The sequence below is a fragment of the Adiantum capillus-veneris genome, chromosome 6 (genome assembly GCF_014529385.1).
Source record: "Adiantum capillus-veneris isolate H3 chromosome 6, ASM1452938v2, whole genome shotgun sequence".
Classification (NCBI taxonomy): Eukaryota; Viridiplantae; Streptophyta; class Polypodiopsida; order Polypodiales; family Pteridaceae; genus Adiantum; species Adiantum capillus-veneris.
Window position 1 is genome coordinate 173322114 of NC_140936.1, and position 25793 is coordinate 173347906.

The 25793-nt window shown below is 41.7% G+C and overlaps 1 protein-coding gene and 1 pseudogene across 1 annotated transcript in view; both read left to right on the plus strand.

The window, feature by feature from the left end:
- Window positions 1-11111, plus strand: part of LOC147456730 (uncharacterized) — a 35131-nt gene extending 24020 nt beyond the window's left edge. The window contains exons 3-6 of the mRNA XM_086513887.1: window positions 9912-9969; window positions 10060-10132; window positions 10756-10825; window positions 10924-11111. Of these exons, the coding sequence (XP_086370013.1) occupies window positions 9912-9969; window positions 10060-10132; window positions 10756-10825; window positions 10924-11058 (336 nt within the window). The 3' untranslated portion in view covers window positions 11059-11111. The remainder of the gene's footprint in view (window positions 1-9911; window positions 9970-10059; window positions 10133-10755; window positions 10826-10923) is intronic.
- A 1427-nt stretch (window positions 11112-12538) lies between these two features.
- Window positions 12539-14785, plus strand: LOC147456731 (uncharacterized; annotated as a pseudogene).
- Window positions 14786-25793: the final 11008 nt, after the last annotated feature.

A 25793-nucleotide genomic window follows, 5' to 3' on the forward strand; every position in this document is an offset into this window, starting at 1 on the left:
GTTCCATTCAGAAAGGTTTTATGCACTTTGTATGGACCCGTCCATTTCTTCTTGAACTTCTTTTGGAAGGTGATGTCCAAGTAGCTCTCATACTTCATCACCAGATCTCCCTCTTGAATCTCCTTGTTTGGCAAGCTCTTGTTGAACTTCGCCACTCGCTTATCCCTCTGTTTCACATAAAAGTTTGTCGCAGCCTCCCTATCCATTTGTAAAGCCTCCAAACTAGTGATCCGATCCTGCAACACACCCTGTTGAGTGGCACTGGCACGCCACATACCCTTCAATGCACCTAGTTGTGCATGCACTGGCAAAACCGCTTCTTTACCATAAACCAGATCAAATGGAGTGAAGTTTGTGTCCACCTTGTAGGATGTGCGGTAGGCCCACAAACACTTCTCCAAGTTCACCTCCCACTCTGTCACCTGCTTGTAAACATACTTGGTCAACATCTTCACAATCTGCCCATTAGCACTCTCTACCAGACCATTGCACTGCGGGTGATATGGCGAAGAGAAGCGGTGTTGGATACCCAGCTTTTCCACTAAAGCCCGCATCAATTTGCTTCGAAATCCTTGGCCTCTGTCCGAGATTAGCACCCATGGAACACCAAAACGGCAACAAATGTTGTCAAACACGAACTGAGCTACCACATTTGCATTCACCTCTTTGACAGCCTTGGCCTCAACCCACCTGGTAAGGTAGTCAATCGCCACTAGAATGTATTTTTTACCGCTTGACGACTTCGGGAGTGGACCAATGGCATCCAAACCCCACTTTTCAAAAGCATCTTGGGCAATGATAACTCCCTGTGATTCGGCTATCAACCTCCTCTCGCCCATAGTTTGACATTCATGGCAGGTTTTGCACCAATAGTGCACATCCTTCACAATGGAATGCCACCAAAAGCCTGCTCTAAGCACTCGAAACAGAACCTGATCTTTGCCCTGATGTCCGCTCTCTTCATGGCATTTCTCCAGCACCATTCCTATCTCCTCTTTGTACAACACCCTTTTAAGCACTCCGTCACGCCCGTAATTCATGAGATCTTCACCTACCAGTGTGAATTTGCGGGCCTTTTGCACCACTCTTCTCTTTTGCATCTTGGAAAAACCCTCTGAACATTGCCCTGTACTAAAAAATCCTTCAATCTCCTTTAGAGTCTCTCTACCTGCATAAGTGGTTGGGGCCACATATAGACCTGCAACATGTACTTGTACTTTGCTGCTAGCTAGTTGATCCGCCTCTTGATTCTGCTCTCTCCTCACATGCTTGAATTGGACTTCTTCAAAAGACTTCAACATCTTCTTGATGGAAAAGAACCAATGCTTCAAAGAATCGCGCTTTACCTGCCATTGGCCTAACAGTTGCTTGATGACTAGCAATGCATCTCCCTTCACCACCAACCTTGAAATGCCATACTCTATGCACTGCTTTAAACCCAAATGCAGAGCGAGATACTCTGCCTCATTATTGGTGTGGACATCCTCTAAATCATACGCCTTTGAAAATATTTGTTTGCCACGTGGTTCGTGTATCACCACACCTCCTCTTGCTTTCTGGACTACCCTTCGATATGCTCCATCGAACCACATAGTGAAAGCATCTTCCAAGTCGGGTTCCTCCTTAGTTTCATCTTGCACCAGTCTTGGATAGGTCGGCAAATCAATAGCCTTGCTGACAAGAATATCTGCCAGGTGAGACCGACTCGTGTGATCCACCTTAAACTCGAACTCGAACTCCTGTAGCTCCAACACCCACTTCATAATCCTCCTTCCTGGCTTCAAATGTAGCACTACCTCTGGCAATAGATTGTTAGCCGTCAACACAAAAAACTTACGCACAATCAAATGGACTTTGAACTTCCTGCAAGCGAAGACTAGAGCCATCACCCACTGCTCCGCCTCGGTGTAGGTAGCCTCTCCTGGGCTAATGACCCTGCTCTCGAAGTATATCAGCTTGTAGCTTCTTCCTACCTTTTGCAATAGAACTGCTCCAATAGCAACTGTGCCCACTGTCATAGATACATAAAAGTCGTCCTCTCGATTGGGAGGACACACCGCTCGCAACTGGCATAGAATCTCCTTGACCCTATCAAAAGCCTCTTGAGCTTCCTCATCCCATTCATAGCCATGTACTTGCTGAGCCCTCTTTTGAAGAGGATGCACATATTGCGACATCATCCAAAAGAAACGTGAAAAATACTTCAACTTATGAACAAATGAAGCCAAACCTTGAGCATCTGATGGCGGCTCCATCAACACCAATGCCTTCACCTTCTCAGGATCTACCTCTATACCGTTTTGCGACACCACATGACCTAACAGCTGCGCTCGAGGCTGTGATAGCTTACACTTTTTGGGATTCAAATGGCCTCCTTCTTCACCAAGCCTTTGAAAGCATAGTTGGAGCTTCGATAGGTGCTCCAACCTTGAACTGTAGCAGCCGATATCATCCATGAAGACCCTAATAAAACGGCCCAAGTATGGACCAAATACCCTCTTCATCCAACCTTGGAAGGTAGCGTATGCATTCACCAATCCGAACGACATCCTGCGGTAAGCAAAATAGCCCCATGGAGATATGAATGTGGTCTTCAGCTAGTCTTCAAGTGCAATCCCTATCTGAAAGTACCCCGAAAAGCCATCCATAATCGAGTACCTCTCATGCCCAGCCACCTGGTTTAGGATTTCGTCTTGAAATGGAAAGGGGTAGTGATTCCTCTTGGTCACGGCATTCAATGGCTTGTAGTCGACACACACTCTCCATTTCCCATTCTTCTTAGGGGTTATGACCACTGGCGAGACCCACTCTGACTCCTTCACAGGATATATGATGCCTCCATCCAATAGTTTATTGATCCCCTGCCAAAGAGCTTCTTTTTGAATTTCTCCTAGCCTTCTTAGCTTCTGTGCTTTAGGCTTATACCCCTCCTTAAGAACAATTTTGTGCTCCACCCCCTTTGCACCTCGCAAATGCTTGTACTCCGTTGCAAAGAGATTTGGATAGGACTCACACAGTTGAAAATATCTCTCCTTTTCCCCTCTGGTAAGGTCTTCACTTATCATACTCGAAACCTCCTCTATGCTTAAACCATGAGCTTGAGGCTGCATACCTTCTTCTTTAGGTGGAGAGTCATCTATGGTGACTCCGAACAAATCCGCATCTATCTTCAGCATGTCATCCTCGCTCTCCTCTTCCTCTGTTCTAGTATAGCCTTCATCATAGCCCGTCTCAGTCTCGTACTCATAGCTCGTCGTGTCGCCCTCATCTTTAACTGCCATAGGACAAGAACTTCTCTCCTTGGTCTTCAAATTAAGCACAATTTGTCTGCCTCTCTCTTTGTCAGGCAAAGTGAACACTTTGCTCTCCCAATTCTGCTTTGCACCTATTGCCAACAGCCATGGCCTACCCACAATGATAGGGTAAGCATTATCCCCTGCTTTCATCACAAAGAAGTCAATCAGGTACTCTATGCCCATCACCTTGACCTTCACATCCTGCGCCACACCCAGACACCTGGCTTTAGTATGGTTAGCCATCCTCATGCGCACATTTGACCCGACTACTGCCTTGACTCCCGTCTCTTTCATGGCTGCTTCCGTCATAACACAAACCTGTGCTCCACCGTCTATGTAGGTTTGTACCTGCATCCTCTTCTCTATAATCGCATCCACCAATGGAAGAACATTAGTGGGGCTACCTACTCTCAAAGCCATATTTTGCATTGCTTGGAAACTCCCCTTAGCTCTTGGCAGCCTGGTACTAACACTTGTAGACCACTGCCTTCTTAACTTTGGATTTAAAGCTAACAACTGACCAAATGTGATATTTGCCTTTTGATTTTGAACATCACTCACCAGATTGTACTCGGGATAGCCTCGTCCTAGCTGGAAATCCGCTTGCTTGATCTTGCGATGCCTCCTTCTTTTGTTAGGCTCAGGTTGCTCTCTGCCTTCGTACACCTTCTCTTTACCCTTGCGAGCTCTAGTTTCCCGTTCTACCTCTGTTTCCCTCTCAACTCTTGCCCTCTTATTGGCCAAAACTTCGACATCCTGCTTGTCTGCCCCTATGATGTTCACTCTTGGAACCTCACCTCCGTTTTGCGGAGCGGGCTGCACAGGATTTTCCACCGCTTTCTCTCTTGGACCATTGTATTGCCCTTGACCTTGACCTCTACCAAAAAGCAGGTACATACCTCCTCTTTCTCTCTGCGGTTGAGGACAATCACGTGCATAATGCCCTTCTTCTCCACAATTGTAACACCTACCAGGCAGTGGCCGTGCCCTGCCCCTTGCTCCTCTTGGCTGTCCTCTATCCATGACACTAAGCTGCAACTCTTGCATCTACTCGGATAAATCTTGCACTGTGCGCACCCAATTTTGCGGCACAATAGCTACACCTCGAATTCCCTGATTTTCTTTAGTCCAGCCTCTCTCGGGCTCTGCGGTTGAACATGGGCCATCGTCTCGTAGCTTGACATGCCCTGCTCTATCTTCTTTTTTATCTTTCTGCTCTTCGACCGTGCAATGGCTACTGCACCATTATAATTCTCTGGGCTCTCGAAATCAACTTTTTCTCTCACCTTGGGATGCAGACACGCCATGAATTTGTCTAGCTTGAAGTAATCTCCATTGGCCAATTGCATGGTTGCTACCAACTCTGCCCAACACTCTTCAAAATGACCCAAAAACAAATTGAACTCTTCACTTACATCTTGCTTAAGCGCCTTCAGCTTTGCATCCATTTCGATTGGGGAAGTCTCTTTGCGAAAGTCGTGAAGAAACCTCGCCCGTAGAGCCGGCCATGCTTGCTTCGGCTCACCTTCCAATGCGTCGTAGCATGCTTTAGCTCTACCACGCATCACCAAAGGAAAAGTCTGTATCTTGCTGTCCTCGTTCGGCATATGCAACGACAGCATGTAGAGCTCGAAATCTGACATCCACTCATCAGGGCTCTCTTCTCCTGTGAAAATTGGTCCATAGATTCTACCTGCCATGACTTCCAAAGCGAAAACCGCTTCTTTTCGATCAACTAGGAGCAATCAGTGTGCTCCTCCGTGGGGGCACCAGAAGATGGAGAGGGGGAATGGCGACGACGCCCGGCACAACCAGAAATGCCTCTCTATAGCTCAGGGTCAACACAGCACCCCAATCCACTCAAAAAACACCTTCGAAATGACAATCTACACCTAATCCGCTTCACCTGCTCAGTTCCCAAGCGCACACACGCTATCTAGGACTGCAAAAGGAGCCGACACCTCACTGCACTTGCTCTGCCTCCCTCCACACATACACTTACTCTCTCTCTCTCTCTCTCTCTCTCTCTCTCTCTCTCTCTCTCTCTCTCTCTCTCTCTCTCTCTCTCTCTCTCTCTCTCTCTCTCTCTCTCTCTCTCTCTCTCTCTCTCTCTCTCTCTCTCTCTCTCTCTCTCGCTTTGCAAAGCACCAACGATCCGGGCGTACACACGCTTCACCGGCACCGTGGCTGGCAACAGACGAGATGACAAAGAAAAAGGGGGAAGGGGGATGCGACACAGCACCACAGACCAAAAGGGTTGTGCATTAATGGCTTCCAAGCTCCATTACAATCCTTCTCTAAGCTTCTCTCTCTTCTCCTCTCATGTACAGTGCAAAAAAGAAGAACCCCTTAGTTACAAAATTTTGCCCCCCTATTAGGCTCGTTTTTAAGTTTTTATGTATTTTTCATGGTAGGCCGACATGTGGCACTCCCCTTGGGAGGCTCAACGGACTTTGACTAGCTTGGTGTTCATCCCGAGGCTTCACACTTCACTTTACACACAAGCACCCTCTAGGGAGCAACGACGGCGGCGTCGTTGCCCCCCTAAGGGCTCACATTGCCTTCAAAAAAGTTTTTGGACCAAATTTGTCCGCGGGAAACGGCCCCCCCATGGGTGGGTGCCATGTCATCACCTTCCTCGCGAGGGCGGAGCCGCCAAAAACCACCACCTGCCGCCAGCGCAGCGCCTACGGCGCTTTCCGCCATAGCCCACACCGCACGGAGCTCCTCGCTTCCCTTTGTGATACCTATGAGGCCTCACAGCCCTGCCCAAATAGCCCGCGGTCTTCAGTTTCGGCACCGCATGTGGGACCTCCCAGTGTGCCAGGTGGCGGCCCATAGAGTGATGGCCCTTTGGGCTCCCCAAATTCCTTCAAAGACATCCAATTGTGACAATAAAAAAATGCTTTTCCTGGCTTTCTTCCCCAGATTCCCTTTCTTTGCTCCATTGTCCGATGACCGAGCCACAAAACCGCACCGGATTCTCACTGAGTTGGCTCTCGTGCCGTGCAAACCCCACTGCATTTCGGATTCTCTGAGCTAGCTATCTGAGGCCGCCAAAAACCGGGAAAAACATCTGCCAACCTTTCGTGACTATCAAATGATCACAACTTCGTCTAGCTGTATCTGACTAACCGAGCATCCAATTGACGTGCAGTCAACTCGTGCTAGCTCCACATGGTAAATACTTCCACCGAGAACCTTGGCGAGACTCAAAAGACGCCAAATGACTCATTTTCCAATGCGGTCAAGTGGGCTTAGACCCGGCCCCCGGAAAATCTTCAAATGGCCATAACTTGCTATCCAGAGCTCCGATTCACAATCCGAGAAGACAGGCATGCTCCACAACTCGAGCTCTACACATGTATACACTGACATCAGCCCGGGCCACCCATCCGTAGCTGCCCTGTCTGTCGGGGATTTGCTACACACTTTACCTTTAAACTGCAATATCTTGAGCACCGGGACTCCGTTTGACGAGCCGTCTGGACCGGCTCCTAGAGCACGCTGAACTCTACATTCTAGAGCACTGACTTGGTATTTCAGGCGCCTTGACCTGCCATCTCAACTGGACCAGTCCGCTGCACTTTTGGCCTAAAAAACGGCTTCAAACACACTTTCCCGCTATCCTTTGGCTGCCAAGGGCATCGGCACCTGCCCTAGCCTTTTGCACCGCACTTGATTTCACCCTTTTCCTGGCATAGAACACTACTTAGCTCCGACCAACTTTAGCTGCACCAACGTTTCAGTGATTGAGTTTTAGAAGAGAGGTCTTCCTCATGCACATATATTGCTGATACTTGCACCTGAATATAAACCATAGATATATTACACTATGACAAGTTGGTTTGTGCAGAGCTCCCTGACAAGAATGTGTTTCCAGAATTATTTGATGTAGTGAGTCGTTGTAATGTTCATGGGCCATGTGGTCCTTTGAACCCACGTTCTCCATGTATAGTTGATCGTAAGTGTAGATTCAAGTTTCCACGAACATTTTCAACGTCTACAAATGTAAATGAAAGTGGATATCTTGTGTATATGAGAAGAGATGATGGAAGGTTTGTTACGTCTAACAATTATAATTTAGATAATCTTTGGGTTGTTCCTTACAGCCCTCTCTTATCACTACGATCTGCCGTGAAATATCTTTATAAGTATGTCTACAAGGGACATGATCGAGCCATTGTTGTCCTTCAAGATGGTGAAGGAGCTACTGATGAGATCAAGAGTTATCTCAATGCACGTTATGTTTCTGCATCTCAGGCTATGTGGAGAATATTTGGCTTCGACATGCATAATGAAAGGCCAGCTATTCAACAATTGCAAGTACACCTTCCATTGCAGAATATGGTTACATTTCAAGATGGTGATGATGTATCACATTTTCTAGATAATGAGCAAAATAGAAAAACTACCTTGACAGAATGGTTTATTGCAAATCAAATCTATCCTGAAGCAAATAGCTTCACATATACTGACTTTCCAAATGGTTGGGTATGGAATAAAAGTCGAAAGGCATGGTTTCCACGACAACAGGGTGTTTCTATTGGAAGAATGTATAATATTGTCCCTACTGCTGATGAGGTTTATTACCTACGAATGCTTCTCAATATTTTCAAGGGATGTAAGTGTTTTGAAGACTTGCGTATGTATGATGGTCACATCTATGATACATACAAGGAGGCATGTATAGCTAGAGGATTATTGCAAGATGACGAAGAATGGTCAATTTGCCTCCAAGAGGAATCTTTTTTTCAAAATGGAATGCAGTTGAGACAACTGTTTACAATCATATTAGTCTTTAGTGAGCCACTTCATCCGGCTGCTCTTTGGGACAGGTTTTGTACTGAATTTTGTGAGGACTATGTTTATGCCCTAAGGATGCGTATTTCAGATGCAAGTGTATGATTTTATGTGGCAAAAAATCAAGCTTTGCTTCATATAGAATGATTTTTGCAACAGCATGGCAAGAGGCTTTGCGATTATATGTTGCCTGCAATAGACTAAACATTGGTATCCTTAAGTGAAAATGGTGCTATGGCTGAAGAAACAATGTTCAATGTTGATGAACAGTGTAGTATAGCAGATTGTATGGAGACTTCCTTAAATGAGGATCAGCGAGATGCTTATCACCAAGTGCTACAAGCTATTGACACACATTCAGGGAAGGTATTTTTCCTAGATGGTCCTAGTGGCTTGGGAAAAACTTACTTATATAATGCACTTCTTTCACGAGTGCAAGGAAGTTGTAGAGTTGCTCTTGCATGTGCATCCTCGGGTATTGCAGCTTTGCTTTTGAGTAATGGAAGAACCGCTCATTCTAGGTTTAAGATACCTTTGGAGCTTCACTCTAAAGCAACTTGCAATATAAAGATAAATAGTCAACTTGCAGAACTTCTAAGGAATGCAGCTTTACTTATATGGGATGAAGCTCCCATGACACATCGCTATGCGTTTGAAGCAGTGGACAGAACTTTAAGAGATATTATGCAGCAAGATACTTTGTTTGGCGGAAAAGTTATTTTGCTTGGAGGTGACTTTCGACAAATGCTACCTGTTGTACCAAAAGGTAGTCGTACAGACATTGTAAATGCTTCGTTGTGTCATTCTCACATATGGAAATACACGAAGATACTGAGGCCTACCAAAAATACGCGTGTAGTTGATTGCGGTTCAAATTCACTTCAACAAAGTTTTTCCTGTTGGGTGCTTGATATTGGCAATGGGGTATGGATGATGGAGGAGACTTAGATAGAGTCAAAATACCTTCACACATGATGCTTCCAGGAAATAGTTTGGCAGATATTCTAAGCTTTATATATGGAGATTTGTGTCATTTGCAAGATCATGCAAGTTTTTTCAGAGATCGAGCAATACTTGCTCCACATAATAAAGAGGTGGATTTAATTAATGACTATGCATTGCAAAGAATGCATGGAGATTGCAAAGAGTATGTGAGTGTAGATTCAATTTGTATGTCAGAGGAAAACACACATTTGTACACAATTGAATATCTGAATAGCCTTACTCTTGGTGGTGGTTTTCTACCTCATGCTTTAGTCTTGAAAGAAAATGCTCCTATCATGTTGCTGCAAAATTTGGATCCAAGAGGTGGATTATGCAACGGAACTAGATTGATATGCAAGCAATTTCATCATAAGGTAATTGAGGCAGAGATAGTTATAGGATCAAATATTGGAGAGAGAGTTTTTCTTCCAAGGATTGACTTTATTATTGGAAGCCATCAGGGGCTTCCATTTCAAATGAAGCGTCTTCAGTTTCCAATCAGGCTTGCTTTTGGGATGACTATCAACAAAGCACAAGGGCAAACACTTGGAATTCTTGGTCTATATCTTGCATCATTGATCTTCTCTCATGGACAGTTGTATGTTGCAATGTCACGTGTACGAAGTGCATCTTCTATGAGGATTGTTGTCAATACTGAAAACAATCAAGTGGAGTGTTACTACACTCCAAACATTGTATTCAAGGAAGTATTACAACTAGCGAGCTCATAACAATAAGTTCAAATTGACATTGTGGATCTCACTTAAAGTCAGACACACTTGATGTTAAATTTTATTCCTATCTCTTAGATCAAATTATTGCCCACAGATGGATCCTCGACGCAGTGCCTCCTATGTAGTGGGTCACATCACTGAATTTATTCGAGGTATTTATCTTCTTTTTTAATTTAGTTTATTAACTTGACCTATTATTTTCTAGAGAAGATTGGCTTATACATTGACTTATTCTGTTGAAGATCCACCGCAATGGAGGGGAAGAGTTCCTGCTATGTTTTTGGTGATCTTATTTGATCAAACTCATATTATATTGTAAGTGTTTTTATATATGGTATATTTGTAGTTTTAAGCTTTTATTGCTCTACATAATTCATGGATGCCTTTGCAGAGATCACTCCCATCGAGGTTTTATCATCGTAGGTGTTTATGAAATGCTATACTTAGGTAGAGATATGTCCATGGAAGTTCTTGGATACTACCATGTTGCCTTTTCTTCGAACCACGAGCATCGTCAAATTCAAGTTAATATTTGGTTTGTGAGTAACGAGAGACAAGTCAATGCACAATAGGTGGGGGTTGTTGGAGACCGCACTACACCATATTGATTGAGGATATTTACTCAAGTTGAAACACCACCCCGTATCTTGCAAAATGTATACAACATAGGTCCTTGGACTTATAGAATCCCTAATGTGGTCTCTCGAAGGCTACACTTTGAATAACTGTTTTGTATTGTCTCTTTCAGAAGTTGTGAAATTTTGAAGTCTTTTGAATTGCTTTCATTCCTCTCTCTCTCTCTCTCTCTCTCTCTCTCTCTTAAATCCTTCACTAAAACAAAAGAAAGAAGGACATGATTCTCTACAACATGAATGTCAAAGTTTTCTTTGTTCTATTTCATATTTGTTCCTCTAAAACTTCCAAATTTGTGCTGTTAGAGAAGATAAAGAATGGCACGATACATCATGGTTTCGTACACCCTCAATGATGTACCTACTTATATTAGAGGTATGTAAATGTAAAATCTTATCTTTGTTACTTACATAGCTTACTTAGAACTTTTTGGCCTTTATTTTGTATGTTTACACGTGTAACATTTTTTGTAGATCCTCCATTGTGGAGGGGTCCTGCACATGCTGAGGATATTGTTCGTATTGTCGAAGATTTTGAGATCCTTCGGTGCGTATAGCTTGAACTTGAATCCATATGACGTTAAATGTGTTGTTACTTTTTATGTCTAAATGGTTGGTTGTTATTTTCATTTCAGGCTTCAATATTATTGCAGACATTCTGTCTTGGCATTATATGAAGCACAATATTTTAGAAGTGTTGTAGGTTATTATCACATAGAGTTCTAGAAAAATTCACCTGTCAAAAAAGGTTCTAGAAAAATTCACCTGTCAAATGACAAGTGCAACTAGAGAATTTTTCTGTCGAACAACAAATTTGAAAAATTTATGGCTGTCAAATGACAAGCCTTGATTTGTGAATCACCTGTCATTTCTTCCAATATATCAAGGATACATAATAGTAGATATACATAATACAATACATATGTCTTATGAGTCAATGGTCATGAGGACTCATGACTCCGATCCGCTTTAAACTTCAAAGAGGCATTGCGCATGGGCCCCAGTGCTCGAAAAAAACATAGATTTAGTGTAATCCCACCTTCAAATTTTAAAATTTACCTCTAAATATTATATTTGAAGGTGAGAAAACCTACAAATTTTTGAAAAGATTAATGTAATTTGGTGTAAAAACCTTAGAACTTTGTCAATTTACCTCTTACCTCTGTTGTTTTACATATGTACGTTTGCCATGTTTTTGGAAAAAAGTTTTTTTTTAGCGCTAATGGCCACTGGCCGCCCAAGGCACGTGGCTCAGTTGTAAGGCCGGACTCTCTAGGCTACGTGTAAAACCTGCGTAAGCCCTCAGCCCTGCTAAACCTGAGCGTGAAAAAACGAGAGCCCTGATCACTGCCTACGTCTCAAAAAACTAGAGCTTTGCAGACCTGCCAGTTGAAGGGGCGCGCAAAGAAGGCGACGCAGGAGTGAGCACGCTGCTTGCTGCGTAAGCGTTGGTGCACGGCCGGGTCACGTCGTTACAGGGATGCGCCAAAAAACGGGCCTATTGCTGCGAGTTGCAGGAGCCGGCTACCGATTCCCAAACGTAGAAGCATGCTGCATGGCCACTAAGCAAGATTGAAGAAGGTGGGCTGCATTGGTGCACGACCACACCGCATGTGAACAGGGCTGCGTAGACTGTAGTGCATTGCTGAGTAAAGCTACGACAAACAAGGTTAGTGACAAGATTTCCACATGGAAGCTACGAGCAACAAGAAGGTATATGTCGAGAGCCTTGGTTTTTGTGGAGTCCATAGAGAGAGCACTGCTGATTTCATTTTGTATGCTATTTGAAATGCTGCAGAGTTGAACCTGCTACGAGTTGAACATAGGAGAGGATATTTGCAGTCTCTAAAGCTTAAGAGCAATCTTGAAAACACTCTTCATCAACCCACATCATACCCAGGTTGTAAGTTCTCGAACGTTGGAAGCTTTTGCTCAATGTTTTTATATCATTATTTGTTATGCAATGTTCAAGGCTTTTGCTTTCACTATGCTTTTGAATAAGAAATAGTATGTGACTTGTAGTTTGCTATGTATGGTCAATTTTGCAGATTAGGTGAGTTATTCGTATCGCTAGAGCTAAGAAATTGGAATGGAGCCTAGCAAGAGAGTAGGATCATCTTCTCTTTCTTCTGCAAAGAAGAAGAGAAAGTCTCAACCTAAGTTAGATGTGTTTTTTATTGAACGTACAAGCAATGTCCAAGTTGGCAATGCATTGACAAATGCGGAAAATGCAGTGTCAAATGTATCAAATGTCGATCCATCTGTGGACAATATAAGTGGTAGCACAAACCAAGGTCTTGGTAGTAGGGCAAATGATGTTGATGTAGTTATGTCCGAGGGTGTTAAGATAACTAAGAGAAGGTGGCGGCAACAATGGACTCTTCTCCATCCTTGAGCTTACTTATGTAAGAACATGTTGAATGAGGAGATTATTAAATGCACTTATTGTGAGGAAACTAAGAGAGTCAATGTGTATAGTTACAGCATTTATGATCTCAGCATTGCATGATCATTCTCTCACCAAGGATCATACTGATTCTGTACGTGCATTAAATGCCAAGAAACGTATGGAGCATACATGTAGAGGTCCTCTTGATGATGGTATGGACTCCATGGTTCATTTGGAGCAAATGCGTATTGTGGCATGTATGAAGTTGGTTTACTTTTGTGCATGTGATGATATTCCATTGGATAAATACCTCAGTCATTGCAAAAAGGATCATGTGAAGATCATGTGAAGAAGCAAATGCTAGCAGAGATGTGTGCGAGCCCTTTTTACTCTGTGCTCATTGATGAGAGTACGGATCGTACTATGGAAAAGCACTTGATTGTCTATGTGATGTATGTGCGTAACAAAGGGAAGGGACGTGTTAGATGTTGCTTTGTTGAATTGCTTCCCATGGAGAATGCAAATGCAAAGGGTGTCTATGATGCAATGATTCAATTTCTAAAAGACAATGAGTTAGATGTAAACAAGCTCATTGCTATTGCAACCGACGGTGCATCGGTGATGACTGGTCATAAGACAGGTCTTATTTCACGTTTTCAAAAAGATGTGCCTCGTATCATGGGTGTACACTGCATTGCACATAGACACGCTTTGGCAGCAAAGGATGGGTTTGTGTCTCATCCTCATGTATACGCCTTTGTTGACAAAGTTGCAAATAAAGTGTATTAATGGTTGGGAAAGTCTGGAAAGAGACATGAAGAATTGTGGAAGATCATGAGTGAGTATGATATTATGGATGTGAAAGCGTTACAGATTCACTCAGTGCGATGGATTTCAAGAGGCAAAGTCATGGAAAGACTTGTCAAAATTATGACTGTTGTGCTTGCACAATGGAAACTTCATGAAAAGAAGTGGTATGCTACTATCTTTCAAGTACAATTTATGATTCATCTTTCTGCCGATGTGCTTGTAGAGCTTAACAAGCTTAATGTAGAGTTCCAAAGGCAAGAGATGGATGTGACCACTATTGGTGCTTTGATTGATTTGACGTTTGAAAAGCTCACTAGAAGATATCTTACTAGTGATGCTAATAACTTTGGATTTGGATCAAATTATTTGTCAACTTTTTTAGAAATGGCAAAAGAGGGAAAATTGGTTTATGCAGATGCAATTGGAAAGTCTCATAGTCAAGTATTGAAGTTTAAGCCTATTTCCAAAGATAAGAAGGGAGAAAAGGCAATGGAAACAGACGAGTGTGGCGAAGAAGATGTTGAGAATGAAGATGCGGAGAACTTGGACTTGAATGCGTCGCCCAAAGAAAGTGTAAAAGAGATTGGATCTCTTGAAGAATGCATTTCTTATAAGTGCAAAATATTTTGGATGCTTTGAATCGACGATTTGAGGATCTCCCAGTGTTTAATGCATTCAAAATATTTAGTCCATCATCCTATCCATCAAATGAGATTGATAGAGAGAAGAGAACAGAAGAATGGTTGGAAAGATTACTTAATCGGCTTAATGTGGATAGTAGTATTGTTGACATCCGGAGATGTATGAGTGAGAGAGAAGATTTTGTTGGAATGCTATATCGAGTTGTGGGAAACAAGAGTATGCATGATGCATGGGAGGTTTGTAGTGCAAATAAGGCTTGGTGGGACTTATTTCCTACACTAATGAGCTTATGGCAGGTAAGTCTAGTCATTCCAGCAAGCACTATTGCATGTGAACGTGGATTCTCACGTAAAAATTTCATTACAAATGCTTCAAGATCTGCCTTAGGATTGGATACTCTAGATGCTTTGATGCTATTGTCCATTGATTGACTGGAATGATGTTTTTGAGATTTGGGTGAATGCAAAGAAGAGGAGAGCCATGCCATTAGCATAATTGAAAAATTGCATAGATTTTGGGATTTATTGCAATTTATCATTTCTTGTTTTGGCACTACCATCTATGTATGGACTAACCCGTTTTGAACCTTTGCGTTCTTGGAAATTTGAATGGTAATGCTACACTTTTGTATTGCGCACAACATTGCCACAAATGGATAATGGATTTGAATAGGATTTTATCGTCAATACTTTTTTGTTTCCTGTCTTTCCTAAAATTTGTCTGTCAAATGACAAGAATGTTTTTCCTTAAAGCCTGTCACGTGAAAGGCATTGCCAAAAAAAATTCCGTCAAAAAAACGTTGGGGGTTACCCGTCACTTTTAGGCCTTGACTCCAACCCTCAATTTTAAGGCTTTTTTGGGAGACTCCAACCCTCAATTTTAAAGCTGACCACTAACTACTTTTCTTTTTTAAAATCATTTGAAGGGTGCCTTTCCCTTACATTTTGAAGACCATAAAGAGTTTTTCTCCATATGTTGCTCAATGAACCTTCCTTCGGAGGTTTGTATGGACCTTCTATGTCGTAAATGATTTTTGACCTCGATGCTCGAAGTTCAAAACCTAGATACATGTATTCATGTGTGTGTGTGTGAGAGAGAGAGAGAGAGAGAGAGAGAGAGAGAGAGAGAGAGACCCATTCTCTCGAAGTGTGTGAATATAAGAGACAAAGTCGCCTTGCCATTTTTCAATGTGTTTGCGCATTACACGAAGGCTTTCCACATCTGCATTGCATTAATGAAGTACATTCAGCTCGACAATTCATCGATAGGAGTCCAACAAGTTGTTATGGATGTCTTGCACACATTATGTGTGTGCACATACGCGTGTGCATCTATGAGAGAGAGAGAGAGAGAGAGAGAGAGAGAGAGAGAGAGAGAGGGGGGGGGGGGGGGGGGGGGGCTCTCACACCGGCACTAGAGAGAGAGGGGAGGGAGAATAAGCTTTGGTTTTACAATCAGCAATCGACAAAGCGACAGTCGACGAAATCCACAATCGAGAATCAAAAATAAAATATTGACATCGACATCTATGAAGTTGAGAATTGACAAAATTGAGAGTTGACGCAATTTGGAAAGTTCAATCCAACAAATCTAAAGCAGAAGATGTGCAAGCCCAAGGTAGGAGCAGACCTCAACAAACGATAAAGGTGGATGACGAGAGATTTTTACGCTAGATTTCTTTGAGATTTATCAGTGCTCTCGCCTTTGGGTTGACTCGGAATTCAAAGGTGAATTTCAAAATTTATAAGTGGGATTGCACTAAATCTAGGTTTTCTAGAGTGTTTAACACTAGACTTGTAATGAGCCACAAAAGTGGTTGAAGCCACAAAAATGGCTCACATAAGGATTCTAGTAAATGAAACATAACTTTTGTATATGACATCAAAATTTCATGAAACTTCTTAATTATGGGTTCAAGATATGAAAAAGGTTTCTAAATACACAATTTACATAAAAAGCTCAAAAATTTAAAAAAATTACTTTTCTAAAATTAGTTAATTTTACGTAAAACTGCACTTCAACACTTAACTTGGAGAAGTAAAAAATGTTGGTAGTCTTTGTATATGGGTTAAAAAAGCTTGGTACATCTATCACATACCTATTGAGGGATTTTTCAAAGAAGTTTGGGCCTGCTTAACAATGATTTGATTTACTTTCAAAAGAAAATAAAAAAAATTTGTCCAACCGCACAAATTAGTTGTAGAAGATGGCAATGGAAAGACACCTTAAACCTTCATTTAGCTTTGTACTATTTTTTATCAACTCATATTGAGTGTTGGTCATACTTCCCTGAAACCATTTTCTATGTAGATAACAAAAATAGTGTTGAGAAATTTTTTACAAAAGTCTCAAAAAGCCACAAAAGTGGCTGATTTTTTACTTGACTAGTGTTAAAGGCAAATCTCCAAATTTTGTAAGGGGGCTTACACTAAATCTAGTTGAGGCATAGTGTTTTCTCCTAAATACTTAGAAAACTTGCATACGAGAAATTTTAGGGGCAACTGATATTTGAAGGCTTTTACACTCAATTTCTCTATACTTTATAGGTTTCCTCACTTTCAAATCTATAATTTAGAGATAAATTTTAAAATCTCTAGGAGAGTTTTCAAGCATTTGGCTAGAGGCAAATTTAATATATTTGAAGCTTTTTGCACTAAACTTCTTTGTACTTTGTAGATCCTTTAAACCTTAATGTATGTTCTCTAACCTTTGTTTTTCTTTTTAAAATTCTCTTAAGAGCTTGATTTGAAGTAACTCAAAAAGAATACATGCCGACGTTGGCATATCCTTTGCACAGGGGTCTCCAACCAATACAACCTATGCACACTCTGACCCAAAACATATCCGAACAGTTTTGCAATACACTATATTTCTATCAAATTCTTCTTCTCGGCAAGCCGCTTCTCTTGCTTGATAAAATCCATTCAAAATTAGAGATAAATCTCAATTTTTTTAGATGGGATCATACTAAACCTAATTTTTTTCCTCCAATCGTTGTCGGTGTCCTAACATTCAAATAGATCTTACGGGTGTATGGTCCTTCCTATGGAGAGAGAGAGAGAGAGAGAGAGACCCTTTTCTTGGCACCCAATCCACTCTCTATATATGAAGCATCTTAAAATTTTCAAGGAAGGAGAGACCCTCCATGTGTCACATTCTGCTTCATTTCAAAGACAACCTTTAAAAAACATTTAATTGAAAATGCAAAAGTGAAAGGTGAGTACTAGGATGGTAGAAAATGAAAAGACTTTTGAGTCTTGGCAGTGGAAAGTCAAAAAGACCTTAGTACTCTATCTACATTTATAATACTTAAGCCTCTAGTTTTTGGGAGACTCCAACCCTCAATTTTAAGGCTGGCCACTAACTACTTTTATTTTTTAAAATCATTTGAAGGTGCCTTTCCCTTACATTTTGAAGACCATAAAGAGTTTTTCTCCATATGTTGCTCAATGAACCTTCCTTCGGAGGTTCGTATGGACCTTCTATGTCGTAAATGATTTTTGACATCGATGCTCGAAGTTCAAAAGCTAGAAACATATATTCATGTGTGTGTGTGTGTGTGTGTGTGTGTGAGAGAGAGAGAGAGAGAGAGAGAGAGAGAGAGAGAGAGAGACCCATTCTCTCGATGTGTGAATTTAAGAGACAAAGTCGACGTGCCATTTTCCAATGTATTTGCGCATTACACGAAGACTTTCCATATCTGCATTGCATTAATGAAGTACATTCAACTCGACAATTCATCGATAGGTGTCCAACAAGTTGTTATGGATGTCTTGCACACATTATGTGTGTGTGCATACGCTTGTGCATATACGAGAGAGAGAGAGAGAGAGAGAGAGAGAGAGAGAGAGAGAGAGAGAGAGAGGGCTCTCACACCGGCACTAGAGAGAGAGGGGAGGGAGAATAAGCTTTGGTTTTACAATCAGCAATCAGCAAAGCGACAGTCGACGAAATCCACAATCGAGAATCAAAAATAAAAAATTGACATCGACATCTATGAAGTTGAGAATTGACAAAATTGAGAGTTGACGCAATTTGGAAAGTTCAATCCAACAAATCTAAAGCAGAAGATGTGCAAGCCCAAGGTAGGAGTAGACCTCAACAAACGACAAAGGTGGATGATGGAAGATTTTTACGCTAGATTTCTTTGAGATTTATCAGTGCTCTTGCCTTTGGGTTGACTTGGAATTCAAAGGTGAATTTCAAAATTTGTAAGTGGGATTGCACTAATTTAGGTTTTCTAGAGTGTTTAAAGGCAAATCTCAAAATTTTGTAAGGAGGCTTGCACTAAATCGAGTTGAGGCATAGTGCTTTCTCCTAAATACTTAGAAAACTTGCATACCAAAAGTTTTAGGGGCAACTTGATTATATTTGAGGGCTTTTACACTCATTTTCTCTATACTTTATAGGTTTTCTCACTTTCAAATCTATAATTTAGAGATACATTTCAAAATCTGCAAGAGAGTTTTCAAGCATTTGGCTATACCATACCTTTTTTCAAACATTTTAAAGGCAAATTTAATATATTTGAATCTTTTTGCACTAAACTTCTTTGTACTTTGTATTTCCTTTAAACCTTAATGGATGTTCTTTAACCTTTGTTTTTCTTTTTAAAATTCTCTTAAGAGTTTGATTTGAAGTAACTCAAAAAGAATACATGCCGACATTGGCATATCCTTTGCAAAGGGGTCTCCAACCAATATAGCCTATGCACACTCTGACCCAAAACATACCCGAACATTTTTGTAATACACTATATTTCTATCAAGTTCTTCTTCTCGGCAAGCCGCTTCCTCTTGCTTGATAAAATCTATTCACAATTAGAGATAAATCTCAATTTTTTTAGATGGGATTATACTAAACCTAATTTTTTTCCTCCAATCGTTGTGGGTGTCCTAACATTCAAATAAATCTTACGGGTGTATGATCCTTCCTATGGAGAGAGAGAGAGAGAGAGAGAGAGAGAGAGAGAGAGAGAGACCCTTTTCTTGGCACCCAATCCACTCTCTTTATTTATTTGCCTTCCCCCCCCCCCCCCCCCCCCCCAAGCCCTTTCCTTATGTCACTTGGCAAGGGCCTCCAAGGTGCAATAGATATAGTTGAGAAAATTTGTAGGTGGGATTATACTAAACCTATGTTTTTCTTGAGCACTGGGGTACACAATAGGATTTTTCTATTATGCAATAGTCTATTACAAATACTCTTTATAATGGAGTTTGAAAAATCAGAGGAAGGAGAGGGCCTCTACGCGTTGTTTTTTGGTTGATTTGCATGGCATGTTGGATCAATGCCGAAATTGAGTTGTTGAGTCCCTATCGGGTCGTCTCTTACCATAGACACATTAAAGAGCTTTCGACAATTGAGTGAAGTAATTCAGATTCTATGCGATTCCATCTTTTTCAATGACATGCAATAGTCAAAATTTTATGTCTAACAACCAGTTGCCAACCTGTGTGTGTGTGTGTGTGTGTGTGTGTGAGAGAGAGAGAGAGAGAGAGAGAGAGAGAGAGAGAGAGAGAGAGAGTGCTCTTCCACTAGCAAGTAGACAGAGAAAGAGAAAGAGTTAGGTGGGTCATTCGGGACCAAGACCAAGACCTTGATCAGGATAGCTACTAAATGATCATGTAGAGGCGAACATGGGACAAGCATTGTCCATTGGTGGGGAGTGCTTGGTAGTAGAAGATGGTGCTCAAGGCAATAGGTGTGCATTGGTTTACTTTTTCCACTAAGATTTTGGTATGGTAGCAAGAGAGTAAAGAGCGAATGGCTTAGGTGGGAGCAGTAGTAGCCAAAACTCGGATAGATTGTGTGTGTGTGTGTGTGTGTGTGTGTGTGTGTGTGAGAGAGAGAGAGAGAGAGAGAGAGAGAGAGAGAGAGAGAGAGAGAGGAGCCCATTCCATTGTCCAAACTTAGGGGGCGCATTCTTCTCCATGCTCTCTCTAGCAGCAATGACACTTCCTTGCATATTAGAGCACTCTGGGGGCTGACATATTGAGAGATATTTATCTGCAAGCTATGATGGTGATGTAGTAATTGAAGCAAAAAGTTAAAATGGATCAAATGGTGAATAACAAAAGACCTTAATTGGGGAATCGGGATGCAAGAGTGTAGAGCATCTTAGCATTGGATTTTGGGCTTCTTCTATGGCTAGCAATGTTGTTTTACCTTCTAGGAGCCATTGCTACCGACTACTTTAGCTTCACATATTTGGAGAATCTATAGATGTTTTGCATCTATCCCAAGGCATGTGTGTGTGTGTGTGTGACTGTGTGTGTGTGTGAGAGAGAGAGAGAGATTGTTATCTTTCTAGAGTGATTCCAAGGACCTTCTCCTTAGACATGGGCATGTAGATACACACACATACACACCTACCTATATATAACTGTGTGTGTGTGTGTGTGTGTGTGTGTGTGTGTTTGTGTGTGTGCGTGCCCAATAACCATGCTTTTGTTGACCGCAGCAACGCGCGGGTCACATACTAGTTAGCTTTTAAAGTTTAAAGCTTTTAGCTTTTAACTTTGGCTTTTAAAGCTCAAGGAAGTTTTTAAAAGGGAAAATTTGTGGGATCTTTCCCCTCTCTCTCACTCACACGATTAATCCCCGAACAAGAAGGGACGATCGAAGACCCGCCCACACTATCGCAAGGGAAGGCAAGGGTGCACACATGTGCGTAACAACTCACAAAACACCCCCCCGTGCGCACAAGAAGAGGATGCTTTTACCGCTCTAAGGATTGAAGTTCCAATTTAGAAGGTAATTTTCTCATAATTTTTTCGTGTATATTTACCCACACTTATATACATTACCACAGAAAGGTATATACACGCACGTGCACACACACACACATACGTACACTTGAATACACCCCCCCCTCTAAAATAAATAAATAAATAATCCAAAAAAAACCCACCAAAGATAATATCAGATTGGGACCTAATTTTGTATATCCAACATTGTTACCATAGGAAATATAAAGGGGTCCTCAATTTTACAAAGAGTGATAAACTGGGAATTTGACCAAACGGGGCCATAATTGAATCATATTTGAAATGAGGCGTTATCACATTGTCCTATAAACATAAAATAGTAATTGTTTTAATTCTTAACCCTTTTAGGCCACGCTCATGCCTAAGGCCTAGCCATCGACCTAACCTCACCAAAATAGACCAAGATTATATAAGCTTTTAAGGCTTATCTAGTCCTGAGATCTTTTATTTATTGATGGTCAAGAATTGCCCCATCCTAGGCATTCCATCAAGGATGTGGAGGCGGGGTGGTAGGGGTGGTTGCCCTGATAGTCGTTGTAATTTTGATCCCTGGATGTTGTCATGGCTTAACATGAGCATAACATAACCTTGTAATTTTCTGGGCTGCTCAATATAATCCACTCACAATTGTGAGTTTTGCTTTTTTTTTTTTTAAAGGCTTATCTAGTCCAATCACTTTGACCAAAGAGGACCTCTCAGTGAAGGGTAATGTGTATGTAAATATTTTTTTCACTTTTTTATATATACTTTTGTACACACACACACACACACACACACACACCTAGTTAAGCACTCACACATAAAGCATACATGCACACACTTAACCCTCAGTGGATGTAGACGCGCGCTCTGATTTTGCAAACCGCATTTGGACGTACAACCACATCATCCGTCAGAACAAGGTGTGCATTGTTTCTTTCAACAAGTCTTTTTTGGTTTCGTCTTTTATGTTTATTCAACAATAATATAGAAAAGTCCATAAAGATAAGAAAACCCTGCTAAAATCAAACATAAAAAAATAGAAACTTACAAAAACCCAAAAAATACAAAATAAAGAAAAAAAATTAAAATTTAAAAAATGCTCTTGAGCCTTGAATAGATCTCGGATGTGTAAGGTTAAGTGTAAGAAACACGAGCAGTGCGCGTGTGAGTGTAGACCTCTACATTTCCAGCGGCACTGTAGACGGCTGGAGAGTCACCATGTGGGAACGTGTTCTTAGAAGATGGGTAGCGAATCACTTAGTAATTACTAGAGTAATTACTACAGTAAACCCGAAGTATATAAATAGAGCCCATTACATTGATATCGGGTTGGCAATTGTAATCACTTGTATTAGCGCTTTGGGCTATAATTGCACTTGAGCATCAGTGGCAGTAGTGTTGGCTATACTTTTTCTCTGTAATCATATTCGCTGTAATCTCAATCATGGTATATATTCAGTGATACTTACTTCTCAATAGTCTTCTGAATCTAAACTTTATTCCAGTCTCTAAGTTTGATTCTCATTTCAGTATCCACATTTCAGTCTAGTCTCTAATTTCTGTCTAGTCTGCTGTGTGAAATCTTTCCACACGAGTAGCTGAAATCCTTCAACACTGGAATTAGCTGTCTCAAGAGATCAGCTCCAATTCCATTTTGGCGATCCCGGTGGCTCGAGCTGAAGCTCGTTGACTGAAAGACTCTTCTCCCAGTTGAAGTTTTCAGCAATGGCACCAAAATCCAATCGTGGCCGAAAATCTACCAATCGTGTGGACCCCATTCCTGAGGAGTCAGGAAGAGAGTCTGAACCCAAGCAAGAGAAAATGATTGACACTGAGGCTCAGGAGGAGCATAGTCAAGCTGATGAGGTGCAGAACTCACAGCACTCCAGTCATTCTCGACGCAAACGGGCAGAACGGGAAGCACGAAAGGCAAAGAGTTCAAAGAGTTCTCAGTCTCATTAGAAAGATGAGCATATCAAAGGCAGAAAGGGAAGTCACCATACTTCTAGCAGACAAAACAGAGAAGATACTGATACTGAGACAGAGACAGAGATTGATTGGGATGCTGACACTGACAATTGCAAGAAGGCTCCCAAGCGTCAGTCTGAAGCCAAGAAGAGAACTGGCGGGATCAGCAATAATCAAAATGATTACACCGCTTCCCTGAAGATTTCCTTTCCCATGTTCAAAGGAGGGAAAAAGGATGATCCTGATGTTCACATGCAAGCTTTCGAGCAGCATGCTGAACTAAAAAACATTGATGAAGATGATTGGGGGGAATACTTTCCACAAACCTTGAAGGAAGCAGCAAGGAAATGCTATTACCATTACCCTGCATGCAAGCTGAGATCATATAATAAATTACTTAAGGCCTTTAGGTTGGAATATTTTGGCAATCGAGGAGATGAGGATATTCTCTGTGAATTGGATCAGATCAAATAGAGGAATTTGTCAGTCCGCAGCTATGTCGAAAAGATCAAAGAACTGACCAGGCAGTTACAAGAACCACCGTCTGAGAAGAGATTGAGGGCATGGTTTCTGAATGGGTTTCAGAAGCACTGAGAGAACAAGAAGTACCAGCCCCTACAAAGAAATTCAATGATCTAGTCCAGCGAGCATTAAAACTGGAACAACATGCTAAGAAAGAAAAGAGCCACAAGAAGCGAAGGACGAGTAGCAGTAGTTCGACTACTGAAGCTTTTGATTCCAGTGCAACGTCCAGCAGCTCCGAGAGCAGCTCCAATGAATGGACAAAGGAAAAATCAAAGAAAGGATCATGGACCAAGAGAATTGAAGAAATGGCTAGGCAGATTGCAGAGATTAGCCACACAAGACAGCTGGTCCGAAAGATGGAGACTTGGTGTTCAAGATGTAAATCCAAGGACCACATCTCCACGGAATGCCCACAATGTACCTACTACAAGGCCTTCGGTCACTTATGGAATAATTGTGGTATCCGAATTCACCATTTTAAGAAAGGAAAGGATCTATCAGTGGTTGCCTACATTGAACCAGTGAAGGCAGAGCCAATCAAAGTAGCCCAAGAAGAGGGACCAGGTACCAGTGGTACTGGTCAAGGACGTGGCAGATACCAACAAGGAATGGGCAAAGGAAGAGGAAGAGGCAACTTCCAGACTAGGAGCATGAATTGCTACACCTGTGGGAAGTATGGCCATTTTGCAGCCCAATGTCCAGATGCACCAGTAATGACTGCTACTGAGGCTAAGGCACCAGAGCCAGTCCCAGTCAGAGTAGTTACCAGGAGCAAGGGTATGATCATTGAAGAAATTCCAGACATTTCAGAAGTACCAGCTAATCCTAACAGCAGCAAGTGGGTCCAGCAAAGGAAAGTTTGGAAGGCTAAAGGTAAAGAAAAGGTGGTAGATGAGTGGCAAGAGCAGCGGAACTAGGAGCTAAAATCACAGAGGATTTAGCTAAGAAGCTGCCAAAGCAGACAGAAAGTTCCGAGGCTAGGGTCATTCAGAAGATACCATCCCAATCGACTGATAAAGATCAGTCAGTACCGGCCATGACAGAGACCATGTTGGCTGTAGTACATGGACTAGCTGATGAAATGGGAGTGGAAGGAAAGAGTAGTACTGATAAAGAAGAATGGCAGTGTGAAGACACTAGTTATTCAAGCTCTGAAAATCAGTCTGACCAAGAGCAAGAGGAAATTGAGGTGAAAAATTGTGATAGAATCCAAAAGCTGACTATAGAGCTGGAGGATATAAGAAAGACCTTACCTGAGGTGGCCAACTTTATCAGACAACGCAGAAAGACTGAGGCAGAGGCCAGAACAGTGGACCTGACGGCTGTCCAGGATGATGAAGTTCCACTTATTCAGGTAGATTACAAGGTCAAGAAGCAGTGGGAACCTCTCTCAAGCGTCATACTGGATGGAGGAGCAGGAGTCAAAATAATGGGAGCCCATCTTCAGCAAATAATGGGTATCACTAACATGAAACCAGCACCATTCAAAGTAAGGATGGTAGATCATCGAGTTGTACAAGCGACGGGCATGATTGAAAACATGCAGATAAGAGTGGGGAGGGAAAAATTCAAAACTAGTTTCCTAGTTTTGGATGTACAGGGAGCATATGGAATGCTATTAGGCCGCCCATGGTTAAGAACAACACATGTTGTTCATGACTATGCAAACTATACCTTAACCATAGAAGGGGCCAGTGGCAGAATCAAAATCTAGACCAACAACACCAGGAGTTGGAAAAAGAAACTGACGCCGAAGGAGTTGTGTCAGAAATACCGAGCTAAGAAAATTGAGCAAATGCTAGCAGCAATGAACATCTTTCCTTTGGCAAAAATTTATTTGAATGCAGTCCTACTAAACAAAGAACAAGCTGACAAGCATAAGAGACAATTCTCTGATCAGTTTACTGAAGTCAGTACAGGGGAAAGAACTTTTCAGCTAACTGGAAGAATAGAGGAACCAGCTGATACTGGTAAAATAGAAGAATCGGTAGGTTCTGAAGAGTATCCACTGAATCAGAATAATGATTCAGAGATGAATGGACCTTCTTGGGACTACGTTGAAGACTCGACCAAACGAAAAGGAGGAGGACCAAATTGGTTGCTTCCAGATAATCAGGAAGTAGAGGAGTGGAACCTGAGATCAGAGGAAAATCCTAGAATGATCAAAGTCAACAAGCACCTGGAACCGGCAATGAAGGAAAAGGCAAGGAAAATGTTCCAGAAATATAAAGATGTATTTACCTGGGAACATACAGATTTGA